General features: G+C 59.2%; 1 protein-coding gene across 2 annotated transcripts; it reads left to right on the top strand.

The window, feature by feature from the left end:
* The first annotated feature begins 1,675 nt into the window (after positions 1–1,675).
* On the top strand, positions 1,676–27,647 carry CRISPLD2 (cysteine rich secretory protein LCCL domain containing 2). 2 transcript variants are annotated; one of them, XM_040982285.1, is made up of 15 exons: positions 1,676–2,270; positions 4,574–4,692; positions 6,051–6,183; positions 6,505–6,620; positions 8,275–8,375; positions 9,391–9,409; positions 11,579–11,709; positions 13,077–13,137; positions 15,767–15,833; positions 16,289–16,419; positions 17,907–17,950; positions 18,905–18,977; positions 20,578–20,653; positions 22,724–22,857; positions 26,551–27,647. In XM_040982285.1, the coding sequence occupies exons 1-15, from the start codon at positions 2,031–2,033 to the stop codon at positions 26,603–26,605; spliced, it is 1,500 nt and encodes a 499-aa protein (XP_040838219.1). In that variant the 5' UTR covers positions 1,676–2,030; the 3' UTR covers positions 26,606–27,647. The 2 variants fall into 2 exon arrangements, with proteins under 2 accessions (XP_040838219.1, XP_040838218.1); XM_040982284.1 differs by lacking the exon at positions 9,391–9,409 and having other exon boundaries at positions 11,566–11,709.
* The last annotated feature ends 294 nt before the right edge of the window (positions 27,648–27,941 follow it).

Below are 27,941 nucleotides of genomic sequence, written 5' to 3'. Positions count from 1 at the left end.
CTAACTGCTTGACACTTTTCAATAGTACATCTTAAAGATGAAGACCCCCTGCACTTACGTGCCCTGACCCCATAGTCAACCCTGCAGCAGAGTCCTCACTGGCTCCTTCTGACTGTCCTGGGGTGCCTCCTGCCCCCACCGCATGTGCAGTGGGTTTGTCCACCTCCCTCTGACAGCCATGGGTGCTTTAAAACACACTGGGACTTGGGCCTAGCACAGTAGCCTAATGGCTAAAGTCCTTGCATTGAATGCACCAGGATCCTGGCATTTGTGTCCTGGCAGCCCCGCTTCCCATCCAGTTCCCTGCTTGTGGCCTGGGAAAGCAGTGGAGGACAGCCCAAAACCTTGGGACCCTGTACCCATGTGGGAGACCTGGAAGAAGCTCCAGGTTCCTAGCTTCAGATCTACTCAGCTCAGACCATTGTGGCTGCTTATGGAGTGAACCAGCAGATGGAGGATCTTTCTCTCTGTCTCTCCTCTCTTTGTATATCTGCCTTTCCAATAAAAATAAGTAATCTTAAAAACAAACAAGCAAACAGACAGTACCCACGCTGGAGCATACATCCATCTGGTCCTTGTGGAGCTCCTTATAGGAGCATTTGCGACTTTGTGCCTCTGGAGGTTCCAAGGAGCCTCACCAGTGACGCCAGGAGGGACCCTGGGGATGTCAATCCTGCCGTCACTTCCCAGCCCTGCGTTGTGTGTCCTGGCCCCTCTTCCTGGGGCCAGCCTTCCACCGTGGACATGTGCATATATGGCCAGGAGCCTGGCCTGTGTGGGAGGCAGGAGCTGGGAAAGTCTGCCCTCTTGCCCAAGAGCTCGCCGAGGTCCTCCCAGCCGTGCCGGGGCTCTGCCCCAGAGGCTGCCTTCTGAGCAGGCCACCGCGGAGGAGGCCAAGTGTGGCAGGATTATCTTCTCTCCGGGCACAGGCCCTGTCAGGGCCCTGGAGCCCTTCCAGCAGCGGGGATGGGAACTGTAGTGTTCCCATGGCTTCCTGGCCTGCCCCCTGGTGCCAGTGGTCCTGCTTCCCAGCACCCATCTTGGCGCCCATCCACCCACCATCCCTGAGGACACTCTTTCAGCTGCCGTCTTAACAGGCCTGGCAGGTGACACCCCATGGGCTCAGACACAGGGACATTCACTCGAGGCCAGAGTTCCGGGGACTCCTGTTCCCGAGCCCCTGTGCTGTCACTGTCGGCAGGCTTCTTCCTGGTCCTCCAAGGCTGCAGCTGGGGGCCGCCATAGTGTCCTCTCTGCGCAAGGGACAGCCAGGCCATCTCTCCTCTTCCTGGACCCGTGGCATCCTCCCAGGTGACCAGTTGCCACACCTGTCCTTCATGACCTGTTGCTAGAGCTGAGCCAGTGGTGAGATGGGGGCCACGGGCTAGCTGGCAGGTCTGGCTCCTCAGAGACACCGGCAGGAGCCTCAGGGTTCTCACTTACTGCCAGGTCTCACCTTGCTACCCTTCTGCACCTCAACTTGCCCAGCTGCGAGATGGGATGGCAACCGTGAGAGCCAACATTTCACACTGTAATGAGACCTGAGCCAGTGTGACTTTATAGAGGAAAGAGGGTTGCCTTGGCCCAGGTCTGGGGATTCTCAGTGTGGCAGCAGGTGGGCCTCAAGGCCTAACTGCTTAGGTGACTTCCTGCTGGCTGAGTCCCCATGTGTCACTGAGTCATGGGAACCCCACTGAATGGCTTCGTTTGATGCCATTGCTTCCCATGGCCCCATCCCTCTCTCTGCATGCACGGATTCGGTGTCTACCTGTTAGTTCCCTGGGTGGGGGGGTTAAAGTTCAGGGGCCTTGACTCCCAGCTCTACTTCCTGTCTGGGGAGCCTGGTTGAAAGTCCGTGAGCCAGTCTCCACACCTGCACGTGGGAAAGGACCATGTGTGCCCCCTTGCTGTCCTGCTGAAACCATGGTGGCTACACTCTCACGCGCCCTCTTCTACTGCCTCTGCTTCCTTCTAGAACTCTCAGCAGTCACTTCTGCCTCCAGAAGCCCAGCCAGTGCCACGGGGGAGCCATGAGCCGCATCCTGCCCTGCCTCGTCCCCTTGGGATTGGTGCTGCTGCTCTGTGGGGCCCAAGGTTTGGTCCTGCCCAACGCCACCCACTGGGAGCAGCTACTCAGCAAGTACCGGCAGGACGAGCCCCACTCACGCACGCGCAGGGCCATCCCCTGGGCTGACCGCGAGGAGATCCTGGGGCTACACAACAAGCTGCGTGGCCAAGTGTACCCTCCTGCCTCCAACATGGAGTACATGGTGAGTGCTGGCAGCACGGGCTCCCTGGCTCTGCCCTGGTGGGCTGGGGAGCAGGCTCAGGATGCACCTCGGTGGGGGATGACCCCCGAGCTCGTTCTCACCCTTTCTCTTTCTTTTCTTAGAAACGTTTGTTTGTTTGACTTGAAAGAGTCCCCAAAGGCTTCAATGGCCAGAACTGAGCCAGGCCGTCGGCGGGAGCCAGAGGCTTCTTCTTGGTATCCCCTGAGCGAGCAGGGCACCGTGCCCTTGGGCTGTCCTCCGTTTTCCCAGTGCAGTAGTAGAGAGCTGGGTTGGAAGTGGAGTAGCCAGAACTGGAGTTGACGCCCACATGGGATGCCAGTGTTCCATGCAGAGCATCAGCCTGACACACCACCAGGGCAGCTGCCCTCTTCCCTGTCCTCCCCCCCGCCTCCCAATTTGTTTGAAAGAGACAGACAGATCTACTGGCTCCTCTGCTCCTCGCATGACCGTAATAGCCAGAAACCTGGACCTCCACCAGGGTCTCCCACGTGGGCAGAGGGTCCCAAAACTTGGGCTACCTTCTGCTGCTTTCCCAGGTGTCTCAGCAAGGAGCTGGAAGCAGAACAGCTGGTTCCTAGTTTGATTTGATTTTAGTCGACTTGAATGGGAGCAGCCGTACTCACGCTGGCTGCTGTATTGGACAGAGAGAACGGAGAAAACTGTAGCCCTGACGTGAGCTCCTCTCTGACGTGGGACTGACTGTCATTTCTTGTTCTCCTGGCCTTCAGGGATCAGTACTACTTGGTAGACGAGGAGCCTGACGCCCACAATCACAGCTGGGGCATCCCACAACCCCATGCAGAGCCCAGATGCCCCAAGGCCTGCACACCTGCCTCCCTGTGCTGAGAGCAGAGGGGCTTACTGGGAAGCACAGAAAGAAAATGGCCATTGCAGAGCAGGGCTGGGCTTCAGTGACCACAGTTCCTGAGGGGCAGGAAGCGGTGGCCTCTCTAGCCGTCCAGGGCCCTAGGCACCTGCGGTGGGAGCAGGCTGCGCTGGCGCGCCGCTTCCCGGCCAGTTCCCGCGAGAGCTGCTGCGCGAGAAAGGGGTGGCTCACGCCTTCGCGGCTGCAGGCGTCGTGCGTGAGGCGGCCTTGCTGCACCTGTAGCTGCCTTAGATGGCCTGGCAGTCCATGGCCAGGACTTCCTGGGGCCCCTGGAGGTAAGGCAGGGACTGCAGGCCTAGCCCCACCAAGCTTCAGGGAGGAGCGGGCGCGAGGGGAGCCCCCGTGGCTGAGACCTGGCTTCCGGCCTGCCGGGCGCTTCCCACCTTGGTCCCGCACCTGAGGTGCTTGGTGAGCTAAGCTTTGTGAGTAGATGGGGGGCGGCCAGGCCCCCCGGGGCAGAGGGCCTGGAGGGGAGTGGGCCACCTCAGCCCCAGGCATCTGCGGTGCTTTGCTGTCGGGGTCCACGCTGAGTGAGTCCGGTGACTGATTGTCGCTGCTGGCTTCTGCTCAGGCGGGCTGCAGCCGGCCTCGGCCCCTCACCTGCCCTCTCCACGGCCCCTCGCCCGCCCTCTCCACGGCCCCTCGCCTGCCCTCTCCACGGCCCCTCGCCCGCCCTCTCCACGGCCCCTCGCCTGCTCCCGTGGACACAGGCCTGAGGACGGAGAGTGGGCTCACACAGCTGTCTCAGGGCTGGTCTCTGGACCACAACCTGTGCCATGGGGGTGACTGATGAATATTATCTTTTTTAAAAGGAATTTTACTTGGAAAGTCAGAGAGAGAGACAGAGAGCTTCCATCCAGTGGCTCACTCGGCAGCCCACAGTGGCCAGACTGAAGGCAGGAGCCAAGAGCTTCCTCTGGGGTCTTCCACGTGGGTGTAATGGCCTGAGCACTGGGCTACCTTCCATTGCTTTCCCAGGCACATTAGTAGGGAGCTGGATAGGAAGTGGAGCAACCAGGACTTGAACCAGTGTCCACGGGGGATGCTGGTGCTACAGTGACATCCGTGCCTGCTGCTGGTTATTTCCCAGAGCCTTAATTTTCTAAGCTGTAAAATGGGTGTGAGGGGCATCTGTCTCCAGAGGTGTCTGTCTGAATGTAATCAAAGCATTCCGACGACATCTGAGGACAGAAGCACCCAGCACAGGTGACCACAGGGAGCCACAAGCATCAGGAAGGGCTCTCGGGCCTGCCGGGGACAGTGGCCAGAGCTGAGGTGGGAGCCTGTCCTCTGTCTCTTAGGGACCACCGAGGTGTAGCACTGGCCACTGGCCACGCGGCAGCCCCACAGGGGGGTGGCTGTGCCTTGCTGTTCACACTGTCTCCTCTCCCTGCAGACCTGGGACGAAGAGCTGGAGAGGTCCGCGGCAGCCTGGGCCGAGCAGTGCCTCTGGGAGCATGGGCCCTCCGACCTGCTGGTGTCCATCGGACAGAACCTGGCCGCGCACTGGGGCAGGTGAGAACACTGGAGCTCCGGGGGCTGCACGGGTCCCACTGATGAGCTGCCCGCCCTGTGCCTCATGCTGGCCTGGCCACTGTGCCTGATACTGAATTGAGAGAGAACCCATTTCCCAGGCATGTGGGAAGCTGAGGCTGAGCACAGAACACCTCTGAGGGCCTAGAGAGGCAGGTTGCAGCCTGGGTAGCTGACCCCTGGTCATGGTGGTCCAACTGGAGGTATTGGGGTGCCCAGTTGCCACTCACTTCCTTCAGAGTGCTCCAGCCCCCCTTGCTGTTGACCAGGAGGCCCTGGTGGGACGAGCAGGGGCTTGGGGCCATCTGATGTTCCTAAAGCTTTGGGGATGCTTCCTCTGCCCACCCTGGGAGGCCACGCCAGGCCCAACCTTGACGACAAGGCGTCACTTACCCCTCTTTCCCTCTGAGGCCTTTGGGCTGATCACTCCTATGTCCCCTCTGCTGGGGACAGAGCTGGCAGTGTCTGGGCCAGGTAGCCAGCTGCACACCCCCACCCCCGTGACACCCCGGCTGAGCCATAGTGCCTGCACCCAGGGACAGTGGACATCATCTCCTTGCCCGTGGGACAGAATGGTGTCACTGAGGAAGTGTCCAGCACCATGCCTGGTGACCATCAAGACAGGGCCAGTGTAAAAATCTGATCTTCTTTTCCACTAAAAATAAATAAATCTTAAAACCAACCAACTAACCAACCAACCTTAGGGTCTCCTGCCATGAGTCCTGGGCAGCCTCCATGTGCCCAGTGCTTCCTGACACTGAGCTGGGCTCTACGTGTCATTTTAAAGTGCATTGCAGGCTTGGCCTGCCCATCACCCCAGATGCCTCCCAGCCCGGAGAGGTTGTCCCCGCCATTAGCTCGGTGGCACTCCTAGGGCTGACGGCGTCGGGGGATCCATGTGGGGCTGTCTTCCTTTGGTGTATTTTGTTTTCTATAACATAGTCTCGCCAGAATGTGAAGGGAGTTTCCACAGTGGGGAGCCTGCACCCCTGAGCCCAGCCCAGCCCCCTCAATCTCTCTCGGCCACTGGGCAGCACGTGGCCTGCCACTGGGCGCTGTGGACTTGTAACTTAGATCTGGTTTTGGCGGTGTCTGTGAAGTGTGGAGTTAGGGGCTATGCAGTTGTCCCCCAAGACTACAGACATAAATGCATATCTGACATCAGGAAGGACTCTGCGGGAAGCGGGAGTGTCCTGAGCACATGGGGATGGGATGTGGTCGCCTGAGGTCCCCTCCCACTCTGAGTGGGAGAGGTTGGGGCTGCTCCCCCAGCCTGGCAACAATGTTGTGAGCTCAGCACCCACCCAGGCGGGGGAGTCACGAGCCGTTGTGCCCCGCAGGTACCGGTCTCCCGCGATGCAGGTGCAGGCCTGGTACGACGAGGTGAAGGACTACACGTACCCTTACCCTCATGAGTGCGACCCCTGGTGTCCCGAGAGGTGTGCGGGGCCCATGTGCTCCCACTACACGCAGGTAACCCTGGGCGCCGGCCGTGCCCCACCTCGGGAGACTCAGCCCATGACTGCCGGGATTCAGTACCTGTGCCGCCTGGCAAGGTTGGATGCCGAGCACGAGGCCTGGAAGCTTCCGCGGCAGGTTCCCACGGCTGGGACATTTGCATTGTGTGTGCACGTGGGTTCTTCTGTCTGTCTGTTATTGTTCATTTGTTTCGTTATCTTCCCCACTGAGGAAGTGTTTGGCTGCTCCGTGGGTAAAAAGTGCTTTAGTGGCAGTGTTTGGCATCTGCACCTGTATGCCCTGGCCCCGCTGTGATGCATGGGTGCTGTCTTGCAGGTGGTTTGGGCGACCACCAACAGGATCGGCTGTGCCGTGACCACCTGCCACAGCATGGTCGTCTGGGGGGACGTCTGGAAAAATGCTGTCTACCTCGTGTGCAACTACGCTCCAAAGTGAGGACCCGTGCTGGGGCCGTGCCGGTGGGAGTGGGGTTTGCTGGCCTGACTGTGAGGTCTCCTGCGTTTGAGGGCCCTGCACTCTCGGCCACACGTCCCTCACCTCAGGGTGGCCTGGTGGTGTCAGGGAGGACCGAGGCTCGTGTTTTCAGCTCTACCATCCCTATCTACCTCTTGGTGCCAAGGCAGCTGCAGGGTACCAGGAAAGGGGCTCTCTCCCTAGACCCTTTCTACCCCCATACATGCTCTCTGCTGTTGGCCAGAGCTGGACTGTTCACAGACTGGTTTGGGGAGACACTCAGGACCACCAGGACAGAGTCAGGGTGGGAGCAGATGTCAGCCAGGCACCCAGCAGGGTCTCCCACGTGGAAGTTACTCCCCTGCTTAACTTTCGGCAAGCAGGCTGTGAGTGGCACCTTGGAAAATGAACACGGCTTGGGCTGCACACAGCAATTGACCCTTTGCTTCTGTCCAATGGGCAGGTGCTGAATTCCTCCTGGGAAGGCCCCATCTCCAGATGGGGTCTCCTGGGAGTTGGGAATTTTACACTGGAACCACAGCAGGAGTTGCGTCCAAAGTGTTGCCCACTCAGGCCATCATGGAACTGCTTCCTGTGCCCTGTGTCCCCTAAAGCCCCCCTTCCATCACTTTTATTTTAGTTTTTATCAATTTATTACAAAGACAAACAGATCCTCCATCTTCTGGGTCTGTCCCCAAAATTCCTACAAGTGCCAGGCTGGGCTGTGTTGAAGCCATGACCTAGCTGCGGCCAGGCAGGAACCTGAGCCATCATGTACTTTCTCCCAAGGAGCTGCAGGCGGAGCAGAGCCTGACTGTGAACCAGGGATGGCCCTGGTGTCATCTCAGTGCCTGCTTCAGCCCTCATTCTCAGCTCTCTGTCCAGTGGGCATTCTGATCTGCCTGGACCCCATCCATGAATGGGCCCAGAGACCTGTGGCTTCCATGGTGTTGCATGTGGATGGCCACTTTCTCCTGACCCCTGCATGGTGGAGCACACAAGGCAGCATTGTTCTTAAGGAGAGTGGCCGAGCCCCAGGCAGGGGTCAGGGCAGCATGGGGAGGGGCTCGGGAGTCCTCCTGGCTCAGTTGCAAGGAGTGGGTGAAGCAGGTGGGGCTGTCCACAGCCCCTCGGAGGTTGTTCAGAGGTTGCGGGCCACCGTTTGCCACCTGGGTCCAAGGAGGAGGATCTGTACTGTGCCGTTGTGGGCATCTGTGGTTGGGGTTTGAGGGGCCAGGACACAGCGCTGCAGGCTTGGCGTCTAGGGAGTCCAGGGCCTCACTGTGGCCTTCTCCACCTGGTGCTGTCCTGTTTGGGAGTTCAGACCAGGCCAGGGATGTTGGCTGGAGTTTAGGGCAGGCATAGAGTTCTGGCACTGACATGGGCCCAGTGTGCGGTGCCTCGTCATGCCTGTGTGGGCAGATAGAAACACAGAACAGGCACCTTTCTCCCACCCCGGCCCACACACCCTGTGTGAAGACGTGTGGGGTTCACCGTTTGTCTTGTGCACAGGCAGCTGTGTGTGCCCAGGGGATGACTAGAGGGCTTCCTGAAGGCAGTGATTTCCAATTGTCCAAGGGAGGGAGCTGGGGTGGCCGCCCCTCCCTGAAGGTGTTTCTGCTCCATCTACAGGGGGAACTGGATTGGAGAAGCCCCCTACAAAACCGGCCAGCCCTGCTCCCAGTGCCCGGCTGACTACGCAGGTGGCTGCAAGGACAACCTGTGCTACCGAGGTAGGCAGTGGGGACCTGGGCATCCGTCGTAGGGCATTCATGGGTGGTCACTTCAGTCCAGGCCTGCTGCAGGCACCCTGAGTGTGTCGCCTGCAGCACCCCAGTCCTGGTTCCTGGAGACCCCACTCTGCCCCTTATGGGGTCTTGGAATCGGCCTCAAGCACAGACCCTCCTCGGCTTCTTGGTGCCTGGGGTCTGGCATGAGGCAAGCAGCAGGCAAGACTCCCACAGCAGGAAGGTGAGGTGGGCCCTCCTCTGCCCCTGGCTTGGTCTCTTGGGCTCTCCCAGGCCAGCTCTCTGGGGGCCATTTCCATCCTGCCTCTCCTAGGTGCTATTGGCCGGCCGGTGCTTCTGTCATGATTCTTGTGCCCCAAGTTTTCTCTCCGTTTGGGGTGTCCCTCAGGCTCCAGAAACCATGTCCTGCAGGGCCGGGTCTCGGCCAGCGGCTTCTGGCCTGTGAGGTTGAGGTTGGGGTTTCCTGGGACTCCATCAACAAGCCCTGTGGCACCCAGGAGACCAGGCAGAGTGCTGGGAGGGCAGTCAGGAGGAAGTGACCCTGTGTGCCCGATCCTGGGAGGGTAGCTGTGCCCGCTGCAGGGGCTCCCAGGGTAAGAGGCAACAGCAGCAAGGGAGAGGTGTCTGCGAGTACTGATAGAAGCCTACGTCCCTTGTCCAGCTCAGGTGCCATCCCCACCCTCCGGGAAGCCTTCTTATACTCCACAGAGAGATGGTGCCCCACTCCACGCTACCCCACCTCCGCCGTGTGCTCACCAGGCCCATGCTCCTCACAGACCCTCCCCACTGCCACAACTACTGGCTCTTCCAGAGGCGTGTGGCCTCTGAGCCAGCATGCCCTGCCTCCCATGTCCCCAGAGCACATGCTGTATGCCAAGGCCCTAACACATCTCCCCACCCCCGGCGGAGCCCCATGTACCCGCCTGCTGGCTGGGGGAGAAATGCCCAGCTCCTCCTGGCAGGTGTCAGCCGGGGCGGGGGGGCTTGTTGGCTGGCCAAGCAGACTCCCCTGGTAAGCAGCTTATCTGCGTAAGCTCCTTAATCAGCGTGGATTGAGAGTGGCTGGTGAGGCCGTGACCTGTAATGGAGAGATCAGCAGCCAAGGAGAAAGGCTCCCCCGCCCCTCCATGACCCCTCCCGGCTCAGGGAAAGGAGGTTTGGCCCCTGGCCTGGCTGTCTGACTGCATGGCCACGGGGTGAGCTTGGCTGGTACCTCAGCCACTCTGAGCCTTGGCTAGGAGGACCTCTATGAGATGGGGATCAGCAGTGTCTCCTAAGGCCGAAGAGCCTGTGTGGATGCTAGTAGCAGGCAGGGGTGTCTGCTGGGCATGGAGATGGTGCTGGGGGCTGAGACCCGGGCCTGGGGCTGGCTGATGCACACAGTGACCTTGGGGTAACCTTGGTTGTTGTTGTGTGTGGGGGGGCGACTGTCATTACGGTGGGCCAGCAATCCGGAGTGTGTGTGTGTGAGTGTTGAGGGGTGAGGACCGTCTGCCTGTCTGACACAGGAAGCCCTCCAAGGCTGTCGCTGCTTTTCCGCACTGTATTTGGGTACATAAAGGTGCAATTATGAGGTCTCAACTCCTAGAAGCCAGTGGAAGAACCCCGGCTGCTGCCCCAGCCAGCTGCGGCCATCAGTCGGGACGGCATGAATGGCTGCATTGACGGGCAGGGTGGACGGCCTCTCAGACATGGGGCTTCCAGTAGGGCCCAGACACGATGGCCACTGTGGTACTCTCACGGCCCTCCTGGCCCTGCCACTGGTCTCTGTGCTGTGTCTCCAGGTGGCAGAATATGTGGTAGTTTGGTACCTGTGGCAGCAGGTTCTGCCAGGTGTGCCAGACAGTGTTGGGTGGAGACAGCTTCCAGCTGCTTGGGTACTGGCATCCTGTGGGAGCTGGGGGCCTGCCTGAGAGCAGTTGGGGCTCCAGGGCCCCTTCTACCCCAGCCTCAGCTTTGTCAGAGTTGGTCTGGGCTGGCGGCCCCAGCCTGGGAAGGCATGGGGGCAGAGGTGCTGGGTTGCTACCCCGGGAGAGGCGTCTCTTGGCCTTTGGGGTGAGTGGACATGGGCTAGGGGATGGATGGTCCCTTACGGATGACAGGGCTGCTGTTGAGAACCACAAACTGTCCCTCAGGGGGGCCTGTCATACATGCACCCTGCAGACAGCTGCTGGCCAACGGTAACTCCATTTGGGACATTGTGACTTCATAGCAGTGTGAGAGGCAGGAGGAGGGCTTTGGACATGAGTCTGGGTCTCCTCTGGGCAATGACACTTCCACACTTTTCTAGGAAGCGGGCTGTAGGCCATTAGCCCCACTATGGGGCTGAGCTGCTTGCTGCGCCCCATTGCAGTTTGCAGAGAGGTTTATTTAGTTATTTGTTGGACAGGCGGAGCATGTAGGTGTGGGAAGGGGCAACAGGGACCCAGGTACTTGAGCCGATGTCCACTGTCTTCCCTGGTGCATTAACTGGAAGCTGGATTAGAAGCAGATCCTCTGGGACTTGAACCGGTGTCCGTATAGGATGCTGGTGTCTCGAGTGGCAGTGAAAATTGCTTGTGTTTCCGCCTTAAGATGGGCTCGTGTGGATGTGGACCATCTCTGGCGCAGAGAGCCACCTGCTCTGGCTTTGGCTGGAGATTGCTTACGGGTGTCCTGTCTGACTTTGCAGTTGGAAATGTGGAAGATGAGTACATGACTGCTTAAGGAGCGAAGGGTTTAAATAGCTGGAGTCACGGCCTTTTGGGGGCAGTGGGAATTGGAAGCTGTGGTGTTCTGGGGGGTGGAGCAGAGATGGGTGAATCATGTGAATGGTGCCCTACCCCACACTCCATGTGTGGATGTGGGGGCCCCACGCCTCTTGGCAGAGGAACTGCAGGAGACCCCAGGGTACCCACCTACAACCCTTGTGGGGCAGGAGCTGTTCCAGGGCAGGTGTGTGTGGGCGCTGGGCCTACTCACCTCTCCCAAGCAAACACGAGTACTTCTGGCTCCCTTCCTGGCCAGGCTGCCCAGCACTGCAGCTTGCTCTTTGCCACTCAAGTGCGTCTTTGTGAGCCCAGACCTCAAACGTGTTTGGTTTCCAAATTGCTCCCCTCCGCCGCCCCTGCTGCCCTGGCCCAGAAAGCGTTTTCATTGACTCCCTGTGTTATCTCTCCCCCTCACCACCACCAAGAGGAGACCCGCAGCCCAAAGCCCGAGACGGACGAGATGAACGAGGTGGAGACAGCTTCCATTCCCCAAGAAAAACATGTGTGGATCCAGCCGCGGGTGACCAGGCCCATGAAGCCCAAGGGCACAGCCACTGTCAGCTACATGAGTGAGTGGGCCGAGGCCTCCTGAAGGGGCTGGTGGAGCGGGTAGCAGGGGTCTCGAGTGGACTAGGGGTGGGGGATGGCGCAGAGAAAGACTTACTTGTTCATTTATTTATTCAGAAACCAGAGTGATGGAAGACAAGAGAGAGGGTGAGAGGGGAGAGAGAGGTTTTTCATTTGCTGGCTTATCCAGCCAAAAGACTGCAACGGCAGATGGCAGAAGCTCAGGGTCCCATCCGGGGTCTCCCACATGGGTGTTGGGGCCCGAGCACCTGGGCCGTCTTGCTGCCTTCCCAGGTGCTTCAGCAGGGAGCTGGATCAGAAGAAAGCAACCGGGAGACAAACTGGCATTGCCATGTGGACTGCTGGCATTGCAGGGGCACCGTAACACAGGACCCTGAGAAGGGTGTTTTTAAGCCATGTTCCAGGAGAGCCCCAGAGTGGAGTAGGGTGGCACGGAAGGTCAGCCCTTCCCTCGTCCCTCCGGTGGCTCCCTGGGCTGGACCCAGCCAGTGCTGCCTGGGCCTCGGCACGTGGTGGAACTCCTTGAGCCTGTCCTTGCCCACCCATGATGCAGCAGCGGCCAGCCTGTGTCAGGGTTGCAGTTGTCGGGGGTCTCCCCGTATGTTGAAATCACAGAGTTGGTGGCAGTGGCTGCTGAGGTGTGGGGAGCCACATGCTTTCCCCAGGAGCGCCCCAAATTCTGAGTGTCCCTGTGGTCCCCACGCATGTTGCTTGCCCAGGTAGGCCTAGCACCGCCCATGAATCCTGGGATCAGGCTCTAGGCCTGCAGTTTTTGTTGAAGACATGGCCGGAAGCTGAAGGCCCCTGCCTCTATCTGCCCGGGTGAACCCGAGGGTCTCTCATGGACTGGCCTCAGGGAGAGGCCCGTGCTCAGCCTCCTCAGAACCCCAGCCCCTTCTTCCCCCCACCGTCTTTCTGTGCCCTGCTCTGTCCTAAGGTCCAAGGTGACGATGTCGTGTGACATCACCATGTAGTAGTCAAGGCAGCTGTTGTTAAGTGAAAGTGCCATTCCCAATAAGAAATGAGACAGAATCAGGAAATGGCTGACACTGGTGGGAATGGCTGGCCCCACAGGCTGGGTTGTAGCCTCTTCCTGGCCTTCCCATTTAGACCCCCATGCTGCTGCCTGCTGAGCTGTGAGTGTACTCTTCCTGGCACACACACCCTTGCAGTATGAAGGACTCTTGTCCAGGCTCCCATGGCCACTAGAACACCAGGGCCTGCCAGGCACTGCCCTTGCTCTGGAGTGGGTTCTGGGATCTTCTAGAAGGTCCCTCAGAGTGGGCTGGAAGGGAGGTGTTTTAACCCAGACTCACTCGTGACATTCATTTCCATGTTTCTCTCCCAGCCCAAGTCATCCAGTGTGACACCAAAATGAAGGACAAGTGCCAGGGATCCACCTGCAACAGGTGAGCTCTGGGCTGGGCCTACCCTTCTTGGAGTACCTGCCGTGGGTCAGACGTCACATCCTCATCTGTTGTCAGGTCACTGCCTGAGCCACGCTGAGCAGACTCCTGGGAAAATGGCACCCACTGCCTGTAGCCCATAAGGTGTTCCTGGTCATGTGTCGTGGTTCCACTGGACCCCCACCACCAACTCAGAGCTCAGCACATGGGTTGAGCTGTTTCTGTAGGACTTCTGGGCCTACACACTCTGTGTGGCTGGGACCACTTTATGTGTGGGGAGCTCAAAGCCATGGTACCTGGCACTGCAGGGGTAGACCAGGGTCTTCAGCCTCCTGGATCTGCAGGAATTCCAGGTACATAAGGAGTTGTGGACAGAAGGCTTCCACGGGGCCGACAGGCCCGGGCAGAGGGAGACAGAGCAGACAGCAAGGGCAGGTACACTGGGGTTTCACAGAACAGCTGTCACTGCAGTGGTGACACGACCCTCATTCTTTTCCATGGCCCTACAAATGGTCTGGAAACTGGGGATGGTGACTAGCCAGTCCCAACTCAACTGGAACTTTCCCAGAGCTGGCACTGGCAGTCCTGGGCACACCGGGTCACGTGATTATCTAGCTCGGGGTATAGGTGTTCCTGTGAAGGTGTTCTTGAAGGAAGCGTGCATTCTAGAACCTGCCCTAGTGCTGTCAGTCTGTGGCCACTTCCTCCGTGCCAGCCCATGTCTGCCTGGGCAAGGAGAGCTTTCCAGCAGGTGCCTCAACTGCAGATGCTCTGGCCTAGTGAGAGAGGGAACCTCAAGCTCTGGAAGTGGCCACTACACAGACCACTACGCCTGGGACACACAGGCGACTGATGATCAGTGCCTGGCTCGGAGCTCCATCTAGAAGAGGCTCCTGGTCCTGGCTTTGGATCAGTGCAGTTCTGGCCATTGCAGGCACTTGGGAGCCAGTTGCCCAGCTGCTCAGTGGCTCAGCTGCAGCAGGCTACAGCACAACCCAGCGCTCTATGTTGCACCTGCAGAAGGTGCTGGACAAGCGCCAGGGCCCAGGTGACCTGGCAGAGCCTTAGCCGTGGCATTGGCAGGTCCTAGGTCTGCTGCAGGCTGGCAGTGGGGCTGCTTCAGAGCAAGGCACCCGCATGTCCTGTGGCTGAGCACTTAGATGTGCTGGCTGCTCTTTCTGGCAGCTGCCGATGACAGGTGCAGCTGACACTAGCTGACCTTCAGCTTTGTGATGGGAAATCGTGCCTCCTGGAGAGGGGATCTCACGGTACTCCTGTGAGTGCTGGCGTTGGTTCTCATGCTCGCAGGGGCTCCTGTGAGTGCTTGTTAGACGAAGAAAGTGGAGGCTCCTGCCTTGAAATTCAGAGTTTACTGTCTGGTTTGCTGGGGGGACACCTCACGCACACCTGGGCAGGGCTGAGGACCTGCCATAGCCCTCACAGAGCCCCCTGAACAGCCAGCCAGAGGTCAGCCAATCACCAGAGTCAGGGGTGCAACAATCGGGGGACCGGGGGAGCTGTGCCTGGTGCTCCATGGTGGGGTGCTGCCTGTAGGTGCCTGGCACACAGGATGTCATCCCCCACACTGAGGATCTGGGGTTTCATAGCGCAGCTCAAGCATTGTCAGCCAGTGGGCATGGACAGGCGTGGGTAGACAGGCATTTGCCCCACAGTATGATGGGGAGGAGCCTCTGGACAGGAAGTACAGGAGCACCCCACTGTCTCCCCCCCGGGAAGCCTGTCCATGACCTACTGGCTATTTTGCTGTTTGTGAATTTTTACTAAATGTGTTCTGCAGGCCTTGCTTTTCTGACTTTAACAAAGTATAAGAAAAAAAAAAATACTAAGTATCCAAGAATCTAATGGAGCCCAGTAGCAATTGTAATGACTTACTTGAGAGGCTGGGTGCCAGCTCCCACCTGCAGGCTCGCTCCCCAGGTGCCCACAGCAGCCAGGGCAGGACCAGGCTGGCACTCCACCAGCTCACCACGCCACTGGCAGGGACCAGGCTCCCTGGGCCATCAGATCCGCACTAGCAGGAAGTCGGAGTCAGCAGCTGAGTGGCTTCCCCTCTAGGCGCCTTCCCAGCTGCATATCTGTTAGTGGCTGCATCCAGCTCAGAGATGGCACCCTCAAGTCTGGCCATGCCTCTCTGTTCTCCCATGCTTCTAACCTTCCCGCCATCTGCATTGGTCTGGCCATTTGGCCATGAGCTTGAATTGTGTCCCTGGAGGCGGAGGCTGTGGTTTTTTTGAGGTTAAGGGTTGAGGCAAGCCATTCTCTTCCATCGTTGCTGGATTTTGCTGGATTTAAAGGCCAGGCGGTTCGGTCTCCAGGAAGTGTCTGATCCTCTAAACTCGTCCCATTGGAAGTCAGAGCTTCGAGGGGGTCGGGGTGCACCTGAAGCCACCTGTCCTTCCTCTGAGGTACCTGTGTTCTCTTGTGCCTTCAAGGCCAGGTTGCACATGAGGGTGGTGGCGGGGGGAGGGGACTGCCATGTTTGTGAAGGCCCCCTGTGGCGTGGCCCGGGGAGGCACCACGGAGCCAGCGGTGGTGAGCGCCTGTGTTCACAGCCTGGAACCCACCACAGGCGCCTGCCTCTCTGACCACCGCTCCACCTCCTCTCTGCTAGGTACCACTGTCCAGCAGGCTGCCTGCACGACAAGACCAAGGTGTTTGGGTCTCTGTTTTACGAAAGTGTAAGTGTGACCAGTGTTTCCTGGCATAGCTTGTGTGCCATTGCGCTCTGTGTTCAAAGTATGCAGGTCACACTTGGCGTGGCCAGTGCCAATTCCCACGCAGACACATGGGATTACCCGCTGGTGCCCCCACGGTTGGGAGCTGGGACTGGGTGTTCAAGTGCTCACCTGGTACTCACTTCTGTAACACATATACTAAAATTGGAATGAATGCCCACCTGGCTGCGTGGAGAGAAAGGGCTGCTTGTCTCTGCCTAAGTGCCTCTGATGAGGTTTCCCAGATAAGCAGCCCCAGGAACAAAGAGGTGGTTATGGCCTGGGTGGGGAGGCGTGGTGGGGTGGATGGGGCACGGAGCGGTGTGTGCTGCCTGGCGCTTGGGAGCTAAGGTAAGCATCTGGGCTCCTGGTGACAAAGCAGCATTGAGTGTGGTGTGTGTGGCCCCCCTCCCCCACAGTCATCCAGCATCTGCCGGGCTGCCATCCACTACGGAGTCCTGGACGACAACGGGGGCCTGGTGGACATCACCAGGAACGGCAGGATGCCCTTCTTCGTGAAGTCACACAAGAACGGCATAGAGTCCGTCAGGTAAGCGGGCTGTGGGGTCCGCGGCCCTGGCCTGGCCCGTCCTGGGGAGGGGTGGGTGGGGAGACTGGGGCCACATTCGGGTGTAGGACAGAGGGAAAGCACATCCACCCAGAACCCAGAGGAAGCTCCTGGAGACCCTGCTGTTTTCTGTGAACACTCTGACATGGCTGCTGTGTGCACAGTGTGGCTGCTCGGCCCACAGCATGGGTACTGGGCCCATGGCATGGCTGCTGGGCCCACACTGAATCCTGACACATGCTTTGTTCCTAGCCTAAACAGCGAGGCGCTCACTGCCACCAGCAGCTGCCACTGCTTTTTATGCCCTACTGTGGTTTCAGACTTGCAGCTTTTTTTCATGCACCTGCTGGTTGAACATCCTTCCTCTGAACTGCTCCAACAGCCAGGCTTTCTTGAGAGTTCACGTTAACCCCTCAAAAGGCTTGGGACTGGGGATGTTGGGGCAGGAGATAGCTCTGTGCAGAAGCCCTAAGCCCGAAACTCTTTTCCCTAAGATGATTGTCAGGTGGGGTTTGGGGTAGACTCATCCCTAGCTCTCCAACTTCCTGGGCGATGGTAGGAGGTGGAGGCAGGGCCTGGTCTCAGGGAGCTGAGGGCCCAAGGTCAGGGAGACCTGGTTCCATGTCCTCCTGCTATGGCTACCTGTCCTGTCTGGCCACGCCCAGGGCCAGGGTTGTCCGGGAGCTGTAAGATCACTTGGGCAGCAGGTGCTCTGGCTGCTGTTGTGGCGTGGGGTCTTGGGGTGTGCTCAGGGAAACAAAGCAATATGGGGGGTCTTTGCTCTTTGTGGAGTCTGTGGTTGGGTGGCCAACATGGCTGTAGGGCAACTAAGTGTGCAGGCAGTCACCCTGAGAGCTAGGTCATTGGCAGGCTTCTGACCTACAGCCTCGCCTCTTAGTGCCTGGCATGGCTGCCTTGGTATCTGAAGCAGGGGATCTTCACATGGTAGCAGTTGGCGGCCTGTGAATGGCGCCACGAGCCGCATTCCAGCTTTAGTCTTGCTAACTGGCGGTGGAGATGCAGCATTTTCTTCCCCAGTGAATGCTGACTGCCAACCAGGCCAGCACCTTTCTAGCACCCCATGACTCCCTGCTGTGATGACCAGGGTTGGGGTGAGGAGTGGTTAGAACCCTGTGTCTAGGTAAGTTGGGCAGTGCCAGCGGCGGCTGTGCTGCAAGGCCATCTCACTGCTCCATAACCATGCTGATTTCCTTTGTGGTGTTTCAAGCTGACCTTATGCATTTTAGAACTTTCAGGTTGGATTCTATTAGACCTACCAGAGGTGTCCCTGGTACCAAAAGGGTTAAGAAGCCCTGCTCTAGAATATTCTGAGAGCTTTGGGGGTTAGGGTGAGATGGAAGGAGTCAAACAGGAAGTGTAAGCGTGGAAGCTGTGGGAAGGCAAGGCCAGGAGCAGGTGCGTCCCCAGCTGCCCTCAGCCGACGTTCACCTAAGCATTTTCTCTTCTAGCAAGTACAAGCCCTCCAGCTCATTCCTGGTGTCCAAAGTGAACGGTAAGCTGGCCAGTCTCCTGGGAACTGCAGTCATAGAGCGTCTCGTCTCCCTGGAGATTCTCTTTCTCCTTGACTATTACACCTGCTCCATCATTGCTCTCGGCATCTCTGACTTTTCCAAGAGGCCCCTGTGCAGGTCGTTGCTTGATCTTGTTTCTTAAGCCACCATGTGCTGGGGCAGGAGCACAGGCCTGGCACTGCTGCCTGGGTCGAGACACCTCCTAACCTTCCGAGTTCTCAGAGGGAGAGAGCTCTTCCATTTGCTGGAAGATGGGCCAGGTCACAACCAAGAACCAGGAGCTCCATCTGGATCTCACATGGCCCAGGAGCCCAGGCCCTCGGGCCGTCCTCTGCTGCTTTCCCAGGTGCATTAGTGGAGAGCTGGGTGGGAAGTGCAGTCGCAGACACATGACCGGTGCCTATGTGGGATGCCTGCATCTCCGGTGGTTCCTTTACCCCCTGTACCACGGCACTGGCACCCAGTCACCACTGATCTCCCCAGTAACCTTTGGAGCAGAAGCACCTTGGGGTGCTGAGCCACCTCGACATGAACATGCCAAGTCCAGTTTTTCCCATCTGCTTGGTTAAGATGGCCAATCCAAGCCTGGCCCAGACAGGAATTGGTATGCAGATGTGTCTACAGGTGGCCAGCATGAAACCCTGTTAGCTAGTGACTCGGGAAGAGGCACGTGACCCTGGCAGGAATGAGGCTGCTCCTGCAAGCTCCTGGTTAGAAGCAGGAGCCCCAGGCTGGGGTCTGGGGCAGGAAGCTGGGCCTCCCCTGCACCCTGTGAGGGCTTGGGACACAGCAGTCTTCATCCACAGATACATGCAGGTCTGTGTCTCACCTCAGCTAACCCTTATCTGGCCCTAGCAGTCCATTGCACAGACTGGGCACCAGAAGCCCAGGCTTACAGGGGCCACTGACCCTTGTCCCCATGTTCCCATTTCCAGTGCAAGACCTGGACTGTTATACCACTGTGGCTCAGCTCTGCCCATTTCAGAAGCCCATGGCTCATTGCCCGAGGTAAGTTGGGGGTCAGAGGGATTAGCTGAGTGGAGGCTGGGCAGAGCTGGAAGTGCCACCTCTCATGGGTACAGAGGTGTCCCTGCAGGGCCTCACTGACGTTGGGTTTTCCTCCACTGGGGCTGAGAGAAGCACTTGCCAGGCTGGGTGGCACCTACAAGTCTGAGGCTACACACTGAGGTCGGGTGCCTGGGCTCCTTCCTTAGACTCTCAGCAGGGTCACCGGGCGGTGGAGTTGTCCAGAGCAGCCCCAGAGGGTGGGTCCTGTGGGCCTCGGGCCATGTAACTGTCCCAGAGTCGCCTGGACTCTGCAAAGAACAAACGCCTTGATTTGGGTCAGTGCCCTTGAGCTCTTGCCTGTCTCTTGTGCTTGGCCTGTGATTCTTCTGTGATCATTGCAGAGGCAGCTGTTTTCCAAATCGGTTTTATCAAGGTGTGCAGGAGGAGCAGCCCAGGGCATGTCTCCATGAGGAATGGCCCGTGGCCGCCATGGAGAGCCCCAACATTATCCTCAGCCCAGAGGGGGACCCTGAGGTCCTATCCCAGTAGGAGGACAAGCCCCTGGCCACCCAGGTGTGCAGGGTGCTTGGTGTGGAGTTGGGGTCCAAGGCTGTGCTGTGGGGTACTTGTCTGCGGTTACAGACCCCGGGGAGGCCTATGCCTCATGGTGTGAAACAGCTCATGTCCCCGGAAGACCTGTTGGTCCCCCTGGAAAGGACCACTGGACGCCCTCGCTATCTCAGTTGCCAGAGAAGCCCCTTCAGATGAAAATAGTGACTCCTGGGAGCAGGGCAGGTGGTTCCCTAGGCCCAGCCCCTACATTGAGATAATGAACACAGCAGGGGCCCCTGGCAGCCCAGGCTGATGCACTGGGTTGGGTGGGAGGCACTGCTTCTTGCAGGCTGGTGCCTGGGCATCACATGTCAGGGAGACCATAAGTGGGGACTCCAGGATCTGGACAAGGAAAAGCCTCAAGAGGGCTTCTTCTGGGTGTTCCATCCTCTGGAGCTGGATTGGAAGTGGAGTGGCTGGGACAAACCGGTGCCCATATGGGATGCCAGCTTCACAGGCTGCAGCTCTACATGCTAAGCTGCAGTGCCAACTCCAAGCTCAGACTGTTTCCTGCCTTGAATCTCAGACCAGCAAGGCTTTCCCAATGGCAGCAAGAGGTTTTCTCCTCAGCCCTGGGCCACCATGGGGCAGCACAGCAGTGGTCAGCCCTTCCCGCCCCCATTCTCGGCAGTCCCCTCTCTGGACCCGTACCCTCTGCTCAGCCACACACAGGAATGGCACCATGCAGAGGCTTGTTCATCCTGACTGTACACCCACATACAGGCTGCTAACTCCCTCCATGGAGGCCTCACACCCCACTTTCTTCCTGGCCATGTCCTTAGCGTGTGTGGTCCCCATGTGGTCACTAGGTTTGCATGTGAGGCTGTAGGAGCCTGCAGGCCCTGAATGAGCATAGCAAGTGATCCCAGAGCCCTGCTGGTGGGGAAGGGGGCCGTGAGTGTCCACGCAGGGACCGAGGTCCTAGGCTTCCAGGGTTGAGGGCCTACCTTGCAGGCTGCACCCACCATGCACTTGTCGTGTCTTCCAGGGTGCGATGCCCAGCACGCTGTGGAGAGGAGTCGTCCTCCTGGGCACCCGTCATCGGAACCAACGTCTACACAGATGTGAGTATCCGACCTTCCCCCGACTGCTTCTGTAGCCCTCTCAACTACACATTTTCCAAGAGCCATTGGCATTTCTCAGAAGACAGAGAGACCTGAAAACAACGCCAGAAAAGGACACCCCGAGTGGAGGGAACCGAGTGGCCCGTTCAGCCCTCAGAAACTGGTGCGATGATCTGTGTGTGGCCAGAACCAGAGACTCCTCTGCACTGCTGCTCACTGGCTCCAGGCTGCTCCTGCCTGCAACCATTGCTCTGGCTTCCCCATGCCAGGGACCACAGCACCCCCTACATGGGCTGTGAACATGGGGCAGGGCCTCCCTCAGCCTCATTTGCTGGGCTTTGCCAGGTTTGGATGGTCAGATGCAGTGGTCACGCCTCTTTCTGACCGTGCAGTCACTCAGCTAGCAGCCTCAGGAGGAGATACAGATCATCCCTCGCTGGCTGCCTGGGACTAGCCTCTTCTGCTCCCGGAGTCTCTTCTCTTCCGTCGCTCCAGCTGAGCCCCAGTTTTTGTGCATGCTGTGTCCCCTAACCTCGTCCAGGGTGTGGGGAGGTGGTGACCCACATAGGCAGATGTGGTCCTGGCTCTCAGCAGGAGTGGGAAGCCACTTCTGATCCAGCTGCTTTTTGACTTGCCCTCTCGCGATATCATTCCCCAAGAGGCTACGGCGAGAAGCCGCAGCCCAGAGCACGCTGCCCCGCAAACAGCCCAGCTGGCTTGCAGCACAGGGCTCTGGTGCCCACCACCTGCTCTGTCTTGCTGGTACGCCCAAGGCCTACAGCCAGAGAGCTATGTGGGCAAAACCTGTGTAATGATGGTGTTCTCGGAGAGTGGAGGCTGAGCTTTTGGGGTCCCCATGCTTGCCAGAGGCTTTACGACAGCTGCTGGCTCTGTGTTTGCTGTAGCAGGCAGAGGGCCAGGGAGGGAGAGGAAGAAGGAATTCCCTCCACTCGGGGTGTCCTTTTCTGGCCTGGTTTTTAGGTCACTCTGTCTTCTGGGAAATGCCGATGGCTCTTGGAAAAAGTGTAGAGAGGTTTATTTTGGGAGCGCTGTGTCCAGACTTCCAAGGGCACGGCCGTGCCGCTGTTGCCGGGGAAGTATGTTCCTTGGCAGGCCTCTCCCTGGCTTTGCATCAGGGTGGGATCTGAGAGCAAGGCCTGGGCAGGAGACCCCAGCTGAAACTTCTGCCAAGGCAATTACCAGCTGCAAGATACTGAGGGGGAATCTTCCTTCTCCAAGCCTCAGCTTTCCACCTGTCCCCGCCTCTTGTGCTGGGACAGGCTCCTGCACCCGTGCATGGATCACAAGCCCCTTCAGACTGCTCCAAACCCCACCACAGTATTTCCGACCCAGTGGAGCTGGGGTACAGCCGGGACACCTGCGTGTAAGGTCCCAGGTGCTGGAGCCACTGTTGACCTAGGCCTGGGTGCAGGGGGGCTTGTCCTTGCTGGCAGTGGGCAGGGGTGCTTGCTTGCCCAGCTAAGCCCTGAGCCCCACTCTCTCCCTTCACACCTTCAGCCCTCCCTCTCACTGCCCCTCAGAGAGCCATGTGTGGAAGGCTGGCTGCGGCCCAAGCCTTGGCTCTGCTGTTTCCTTCCCTCCATGTGAGCAGCAGCCACGCACAGCATGTGGGGTGTTGGGCTGACACCCACAGAGATGGCTATCCTAGGCTTTGGGGTGGCTCTTCCATCTGTCTTGGAGTGAGGAGCAGGCGGCAAGGGATGCAGCTTTCACGTCAGGGGAATTGGTCCTGGGCAGTGGGCAGCTGGGTCACAGAATCCCGAGGCTTCACCCCGCCACCCCGTGCTGCCTGCGGCCTCGGTTAGACTTCCTACCTCAGGGGAGCCACATGGGGTTTCCTCGTGGCTCTGCCTCGCCTCCTTCTGGGAGGAGGCTCCAGTGTTGTCAGCAGGGGCTGCAGGTGGCTTACTTGCTGCTGCAGGTCCCTTGCAGGGGGCTGGAGTGGGGACAGAACCGTGCCCAGCCATGCCCTCTGGACAGGGAGCCCAGTCAGCTCCTGCCCCCCCACTCGGCACGCCCATGCTGACCGCAGCTGTTCTCCTCCTTCAGAACTCGAGCATCTGTAGGACAGCCGTGCACGCTGGAGTCATCCAGGACGAGGTCGGGGGCCCCGTCGACGTGATGCCGGTCGATGCCAAGAAGGGCTATGTGGGCTCACTCAGGAACGGCATTCAGTCGGAAAGGTACGGGCAGTTCCTCGGACTCCTGATGCGGGGGTGAGCCACTCGGACCCCTTGGGAGGGGCTGTGAGCCCGGCAGGGGGCCTGGAGGGCGCAACCCCAGGCTCTGAACCTCAGTGTTTTCATCTGTGAAATGGGACAAGAGTCCCTGCCCCACAGGATGAGTGGGATGTGGAGATGGGGTTGATGCCCCTGACACCAGGGCCTGGGGGAGATTGTGGGGTTGCATTGAGGAGAGCGCTGCTGTTGCCTCATTGAGGTTTTGGTTGTATGCTGCCCATGGGGCAAAGCTTCCTGGGGGTGTCCTTGCACAATGCAGCTGTTTTTCCAAGCCCATGGAAGAGGGATTTCTGCATGGGATTTCCAAGGCTTTGCATAAGCCTTTCTAGAACATTCCTCAGAAAGGGACCCAACCTGATTAGGGATGCTCATCTATTTTCTCCCATTCATGCACACCGCTGTTGTCACAGACAGCAAGGGACCCGCGTCTCGGTCCTTGTCAGTGGGCAGGGGCGATCTGCGCTCCCCCTAGGGCAGGTCAGGGTCTGCGGGCACCAGAGTCGGGTGGCTTGGACAGCCTGGGTCCTCTCAGCTGTGCAGTGCTTTCTGAGCCCGAGGTGGGGCTAGCATCTCCTACAGCCCCAGCCCTCAACTGTGCCTTCCAGTGGCTGTCTGTCTACAGAAGCCATGTCCCTGACGGACCCCAGCTGGCTGGCCAGGGGCCACCTGCAGGGCCACTGAACTTCCTGGCTTGCTGCCATGCGTTGGGCACTGGGTAGGGAAGGCGCTTCAAAGCAGCAGGGCCAGCCTGGGTCGGGGATCCCACCCACCTGGCGGCCCCCACAGTTCCTGCCCTCGCTCTCACCACATGCCGCCACTGGGGGAAACTTGATGACGGGAGCTCGGTGCGTTTAGAGAGTGGGAGGCGGAGCAGCTGGTGAGGTGGGATCCCCTGGCAGTGGAACAACCCCAGAACACCTGCTGCCTGTGGCCTGGGCTCTGCCCGGCAGCCTCCTGGGGGCTGGCATCTGGGGCCTGGTGGGGGAAGGCAGCCCACAGCAGCTGCTCTCCTGTTGCTTCCCTGGGGTGCAGGTTCCCAACCCTGAAGCTGCTGCTTCTGGGACAGGTGTGTTTGGTGGTTGCAGAGCCCTCACAGCAGCTCCCCGACATGACCCTCCTGAGCATGGGGGCTGTGAAGTAAGATGACCGAGTCCACCTGCAGTTCAGTTCCCTCCTCTGACACAGGGGTCAGTGGGAAGCTCAGGTGATCCCATATGTGATGACTCTTGTGATGGCTTGTTGGGGGACATATGTGTGTGGTGGGGGACTGGGTGACCTGTGTGGCTGTGACATGGCTCCAGAACTCTGGCCCAACCCCCTGCCAGCTACTGTGGTTCTTCCCACAGGGGTAGGCCTGGGGTATAAGCAGCACCCAGACAAGAGGCCACATTCCTCTCGCTTGTGCCTGTTGACTTCCCAGGCCCAGGACACGGGGGCTGGGGCTTGGAGTGTGGTTGCTTAGTGGATTGGATGGCAGCCCAAGTGGCTCCCCCATCCCCCTTGCTGTGGGGGTGTGAGTGAGAACCCACAGTCTATGGGGTCTCCAGCCCCAGGGTGATTCCAGGGGTATACAGGGTCCCAAGACCTTCCCACCACATGCAGAGACCAGGGATGGGGGCTCCCAGTCCTGAAGGCGGGGAGGACCCCAGGGTCTGTGCTGCCCAGTGAGCAGCAGGGCGGCCAGGTCACACAGCCCTGGCGGCTGTCTGCCTCCTCTTGGGGCTGCTGCTGCGGTCAGCTGCCTCCCAGCTCTTGGCTTCTCTTCACAGCCCCACTCTGGGAGTGCTCCCATCTGATGCGCACTGCCAGAGTTCAACCCCAGGGTAGCCAAAAGCTAGAGGCTGCTGTGGGGAAGGACGACAAACAACCAGGAATTCCACATGGCCAGAGCTGTGTGTGTGCCCAGGTGGCTGGTGGCCAGTGCTGTCCACTGGGTCCCAGAGACCCTATCCATGCGGGAAATGGTGCTGACAAATCATGCCTGGCTTGTGACTCAAGTCTACTCCCTGTAAGCAAAGCGCCGAAACTCACCGGATGCCATGCCCGTCCCTGTGTTGACTAAGAACCTGGGACCCTGAGTGGGGTCCATTGGTGTTGCCTTCATTTGGTAGCTGTCAGCTTTACAAGTGCATCTGTTGGTCCATGCCACTCCTCAGAGCTTGTCACTGTCCCTGGATACCTGTGTGTCGACAAAAGCTTAGTATCATATAACGGGGCACCAGCCCAGAAGCAGCTCTACCCAGAGGGCACACATGCTAAGGCCCTCATCAGGAGGAGTGCTGGTGCAGTCCCTCCCCACATTTGCAGGGTGGATTGTCTGTGTGAGAAGCGGGTTGTGGCTGCTGCAGGTGCAGGGGCGCCCCAGGAGAGGAGAATCCCCCACAGGCAGGCTTCCTCCCCCCTGCCACGCAAAGCCATGCCTCAGTGTTCTCACCGACCCCCACTGGCCGGGAGAGCTTTCCCAGCCTGGCGTTGGTGTTGGCTGAGCCTGCTCTCTGTGGCCCCTGGAAGGCGGACTTGGCTGATGTAAGATGCATTCGTGTGCAGAGAAGAAAGGCACTGGTGGGCGGCAGGCTCTGGTTGCAGGATGAGGAAGCAGGTGCAGGTGGCCTTGATGGGCTGGGCTGTCCTCACCTGTTCGGTTGCCCATGGTGGCTGCTGCTGGGCCAGTCCCGGGTCTGGGAAATTGGGCCCCTCTTGGAGTCCGGTGGCATGCATGGGTCCATTTGGTTTGGGCCTGGTGTGTGTGGGAGCCTCATCTTCCACCAGGCCCTTGTCCACTTGTCTCAGGAAGCTGGAGAGATCAAGGGACTTACCTCAGGTGATTGTGGGCATTGTCACCAAGTCTGCCGGAAGTGCTGGAAGCACAGGTTTGCACAGTGGCAACAGGCACGGTGCTGGAGGTAGGGTGGGGGTTATCTCGGGTCCTGGGACATGTACCCGTTAGGGGCCAGGCAGGCAGCAGAGCTAGACATATCTGTTCAGAAAAATGAGTCCCTGATCACAGTGTGGGGCATGCTGGGCATTGGAGCCCAGGGCCGGACACCTCTCCCAGACCTTCTCGCTCCTCTTGGCCAGGCTGCACCGCCACCGGCCGCTTCGCCTGAGTCATAGCAGAGCGTGGATAACCCACCCAGAGCGGGCTGGGACTAGGAACAGCAGCCATCGTGTGGCAGACAGACAAGCCTGTGGGTGCATGTGTGGGTGACCAGTAGCCCAAGGGCCAGCTCAGGGAGCCTGAGGGAATGAGACAGGGTGCTCATGGTATGGCTGCTCTTCTGGGAAGCGGGTGTGTGCACCCCCAGTTGCAGAATCTACACTATGGCTGTCGGACCGGCTGGACTCTGTCAGGGCAGAGTCCCAGAATCTCACACTGCCGGCGCATTTTCACCTGGTGAGCAGATAGCAGCAAACCCAACAGTGACGCCATGTTGGAGCATTGCCCTGCGGCAGGTGCAGGGGCCAGCTTAGCGCTCTGGCAGTCAGATGGCGCCACGTGGTGCTGGTGGGACCCAGGAGGGGACCCAGGATGGCGAGTCCTAACTCCCCTCACTGGTTTGCAAGCTGTGCTGAGTGGTGCTTCCATCCCCTCCACCACAGAGCCCTCAGTAATGTGTGCTCTCCCTTCTCTTTCAGCCTGAGCGCACCCCGGGATGGGAAGGCCTTCCGGATCTTTGCGGTCAGGCAGTGATCACCCAGCACCTGGCGCGGAGGGCCGTCCTCTGGGGGGCTTTGGGGTTTCGCTTGTTTCCATTTTGTGAATGCATTGGGTGGGTGGTGGGCAGGAATACGAATGGCCAGGAAGTTGCCTGCCTTGGCATCTGATGTCACAGCAAGGTGCATCCCAGGGGTCTCCTTTGGCTGCCCTGGTGCTCCCTGACGCTGGACAGAGGGACAGGATGACGCAGCCCCAAGGGATGGCAGAGGGACAGGAGGAGGTGGAAGGCCAGTTTTTCAGGCCTGGAACAGAAAGCAGTTATTTAAAAATAAAAATTGCAGTCCATTCCTGCCGATGGAGACAACCAACCGGGCCCAATGTTTGCTGGTCAGACAGACGGCCCGGGGCTGAGAGCCGGCCAGCTCCACGTACAGCAGGGCTGGTCCAGCTGGGCTCCGGCTGCAACTCTGCATCTTCATCAGCCCCAGCCCTGAGGCCTGGCTGCTCCCGGCCGAGACCTTTGGTCCCGAGGACGGGGTTCCTCCCTCTACCTGCAGCCTGTCACCTGGACTCTGTGACTGCGCCGTGATCTGAAGCCCTCATGCTCGGAGCGCCCAGTCTGCTGCGGTTCCCCTGAGGTGGCCGAGACCAGCGGGGAGGCTGCTTTGGACAGACACCCGAATGTGCAGCTTTCCCCAGGCGGCGAGCTCTGGGTGACCTATTTTTCAGGAGTGGGAGGACCAGATTCCTGGGTACATTCCTCCCCATGGTTAGTGGCTCTGTCTGTGGTTAGGAAAGTGCCCGGCGGCGTCGCAGCAGTGCGAGAGGGAGAACCCTGGCAGGCCCACACTTCCTGTTTGTGCCTTGCCCGCGGCCCCCCAGCTCCCAGGAACGTGGGGTGTTCTGGTTTCCATCAGTGTGTGAAAGCTCTCGTGCAGCCCAGACCTAACCCTCTCCTGGAAACGGTGCAGCTCTGCAGAGGGCAAAATTCTGCCCTCCATCAGGCTGGCACCTGGGGATCTTTGGGGGGCGCTGGCGCCCAGTTCCATTTCTTTCTCTGCCAAGATGCTTCCAGTGCACAAGAGGACGCAGGATGTAAAGCGCCTGCCTGGCGGGACAGCTGAGCGAGGAGTCAGCTGGGATTCCTGCGTCGCGACCAGGGCTCTGTGGAATGCGGCAATGGCCAGCCAGGCCGAGCTGAGCTGGGATGAGCAGGTTGCGTTTGGGTTTCTGTGCTGCATTTTCCAGGCCTTGACTGTTCAGTCCTGCATGTCACAGGCGGGGCATGTGGTCAGCTTGTCAGCCTGCAGATACCACCAGACTTCGAGAAAACCTCTGGCTGATGGAGTCATATGGCTGAGATTTGGTC

This window comes from Ochotona curzoniae, unplaced genomic scaffold (assembly GCF_017591425.1).
Source record: "Ochotona curzoniae isolate NIBS_2020 unplaced genomic scaffold, NIBS_Ocur_1.0 contig_3622, whole genome shotgun sequence".
NCBI classification, from domain to species: domain Eukaryota; kingdom Metazoa; phylum Chordata; class Mammalia; order Lagomorpha; family Ochotonidae; genus Ochotona; species Ochotona curzoniae.
This window is presented reverse-complemented; position numbering and strand designations above follow the sequence as displayed.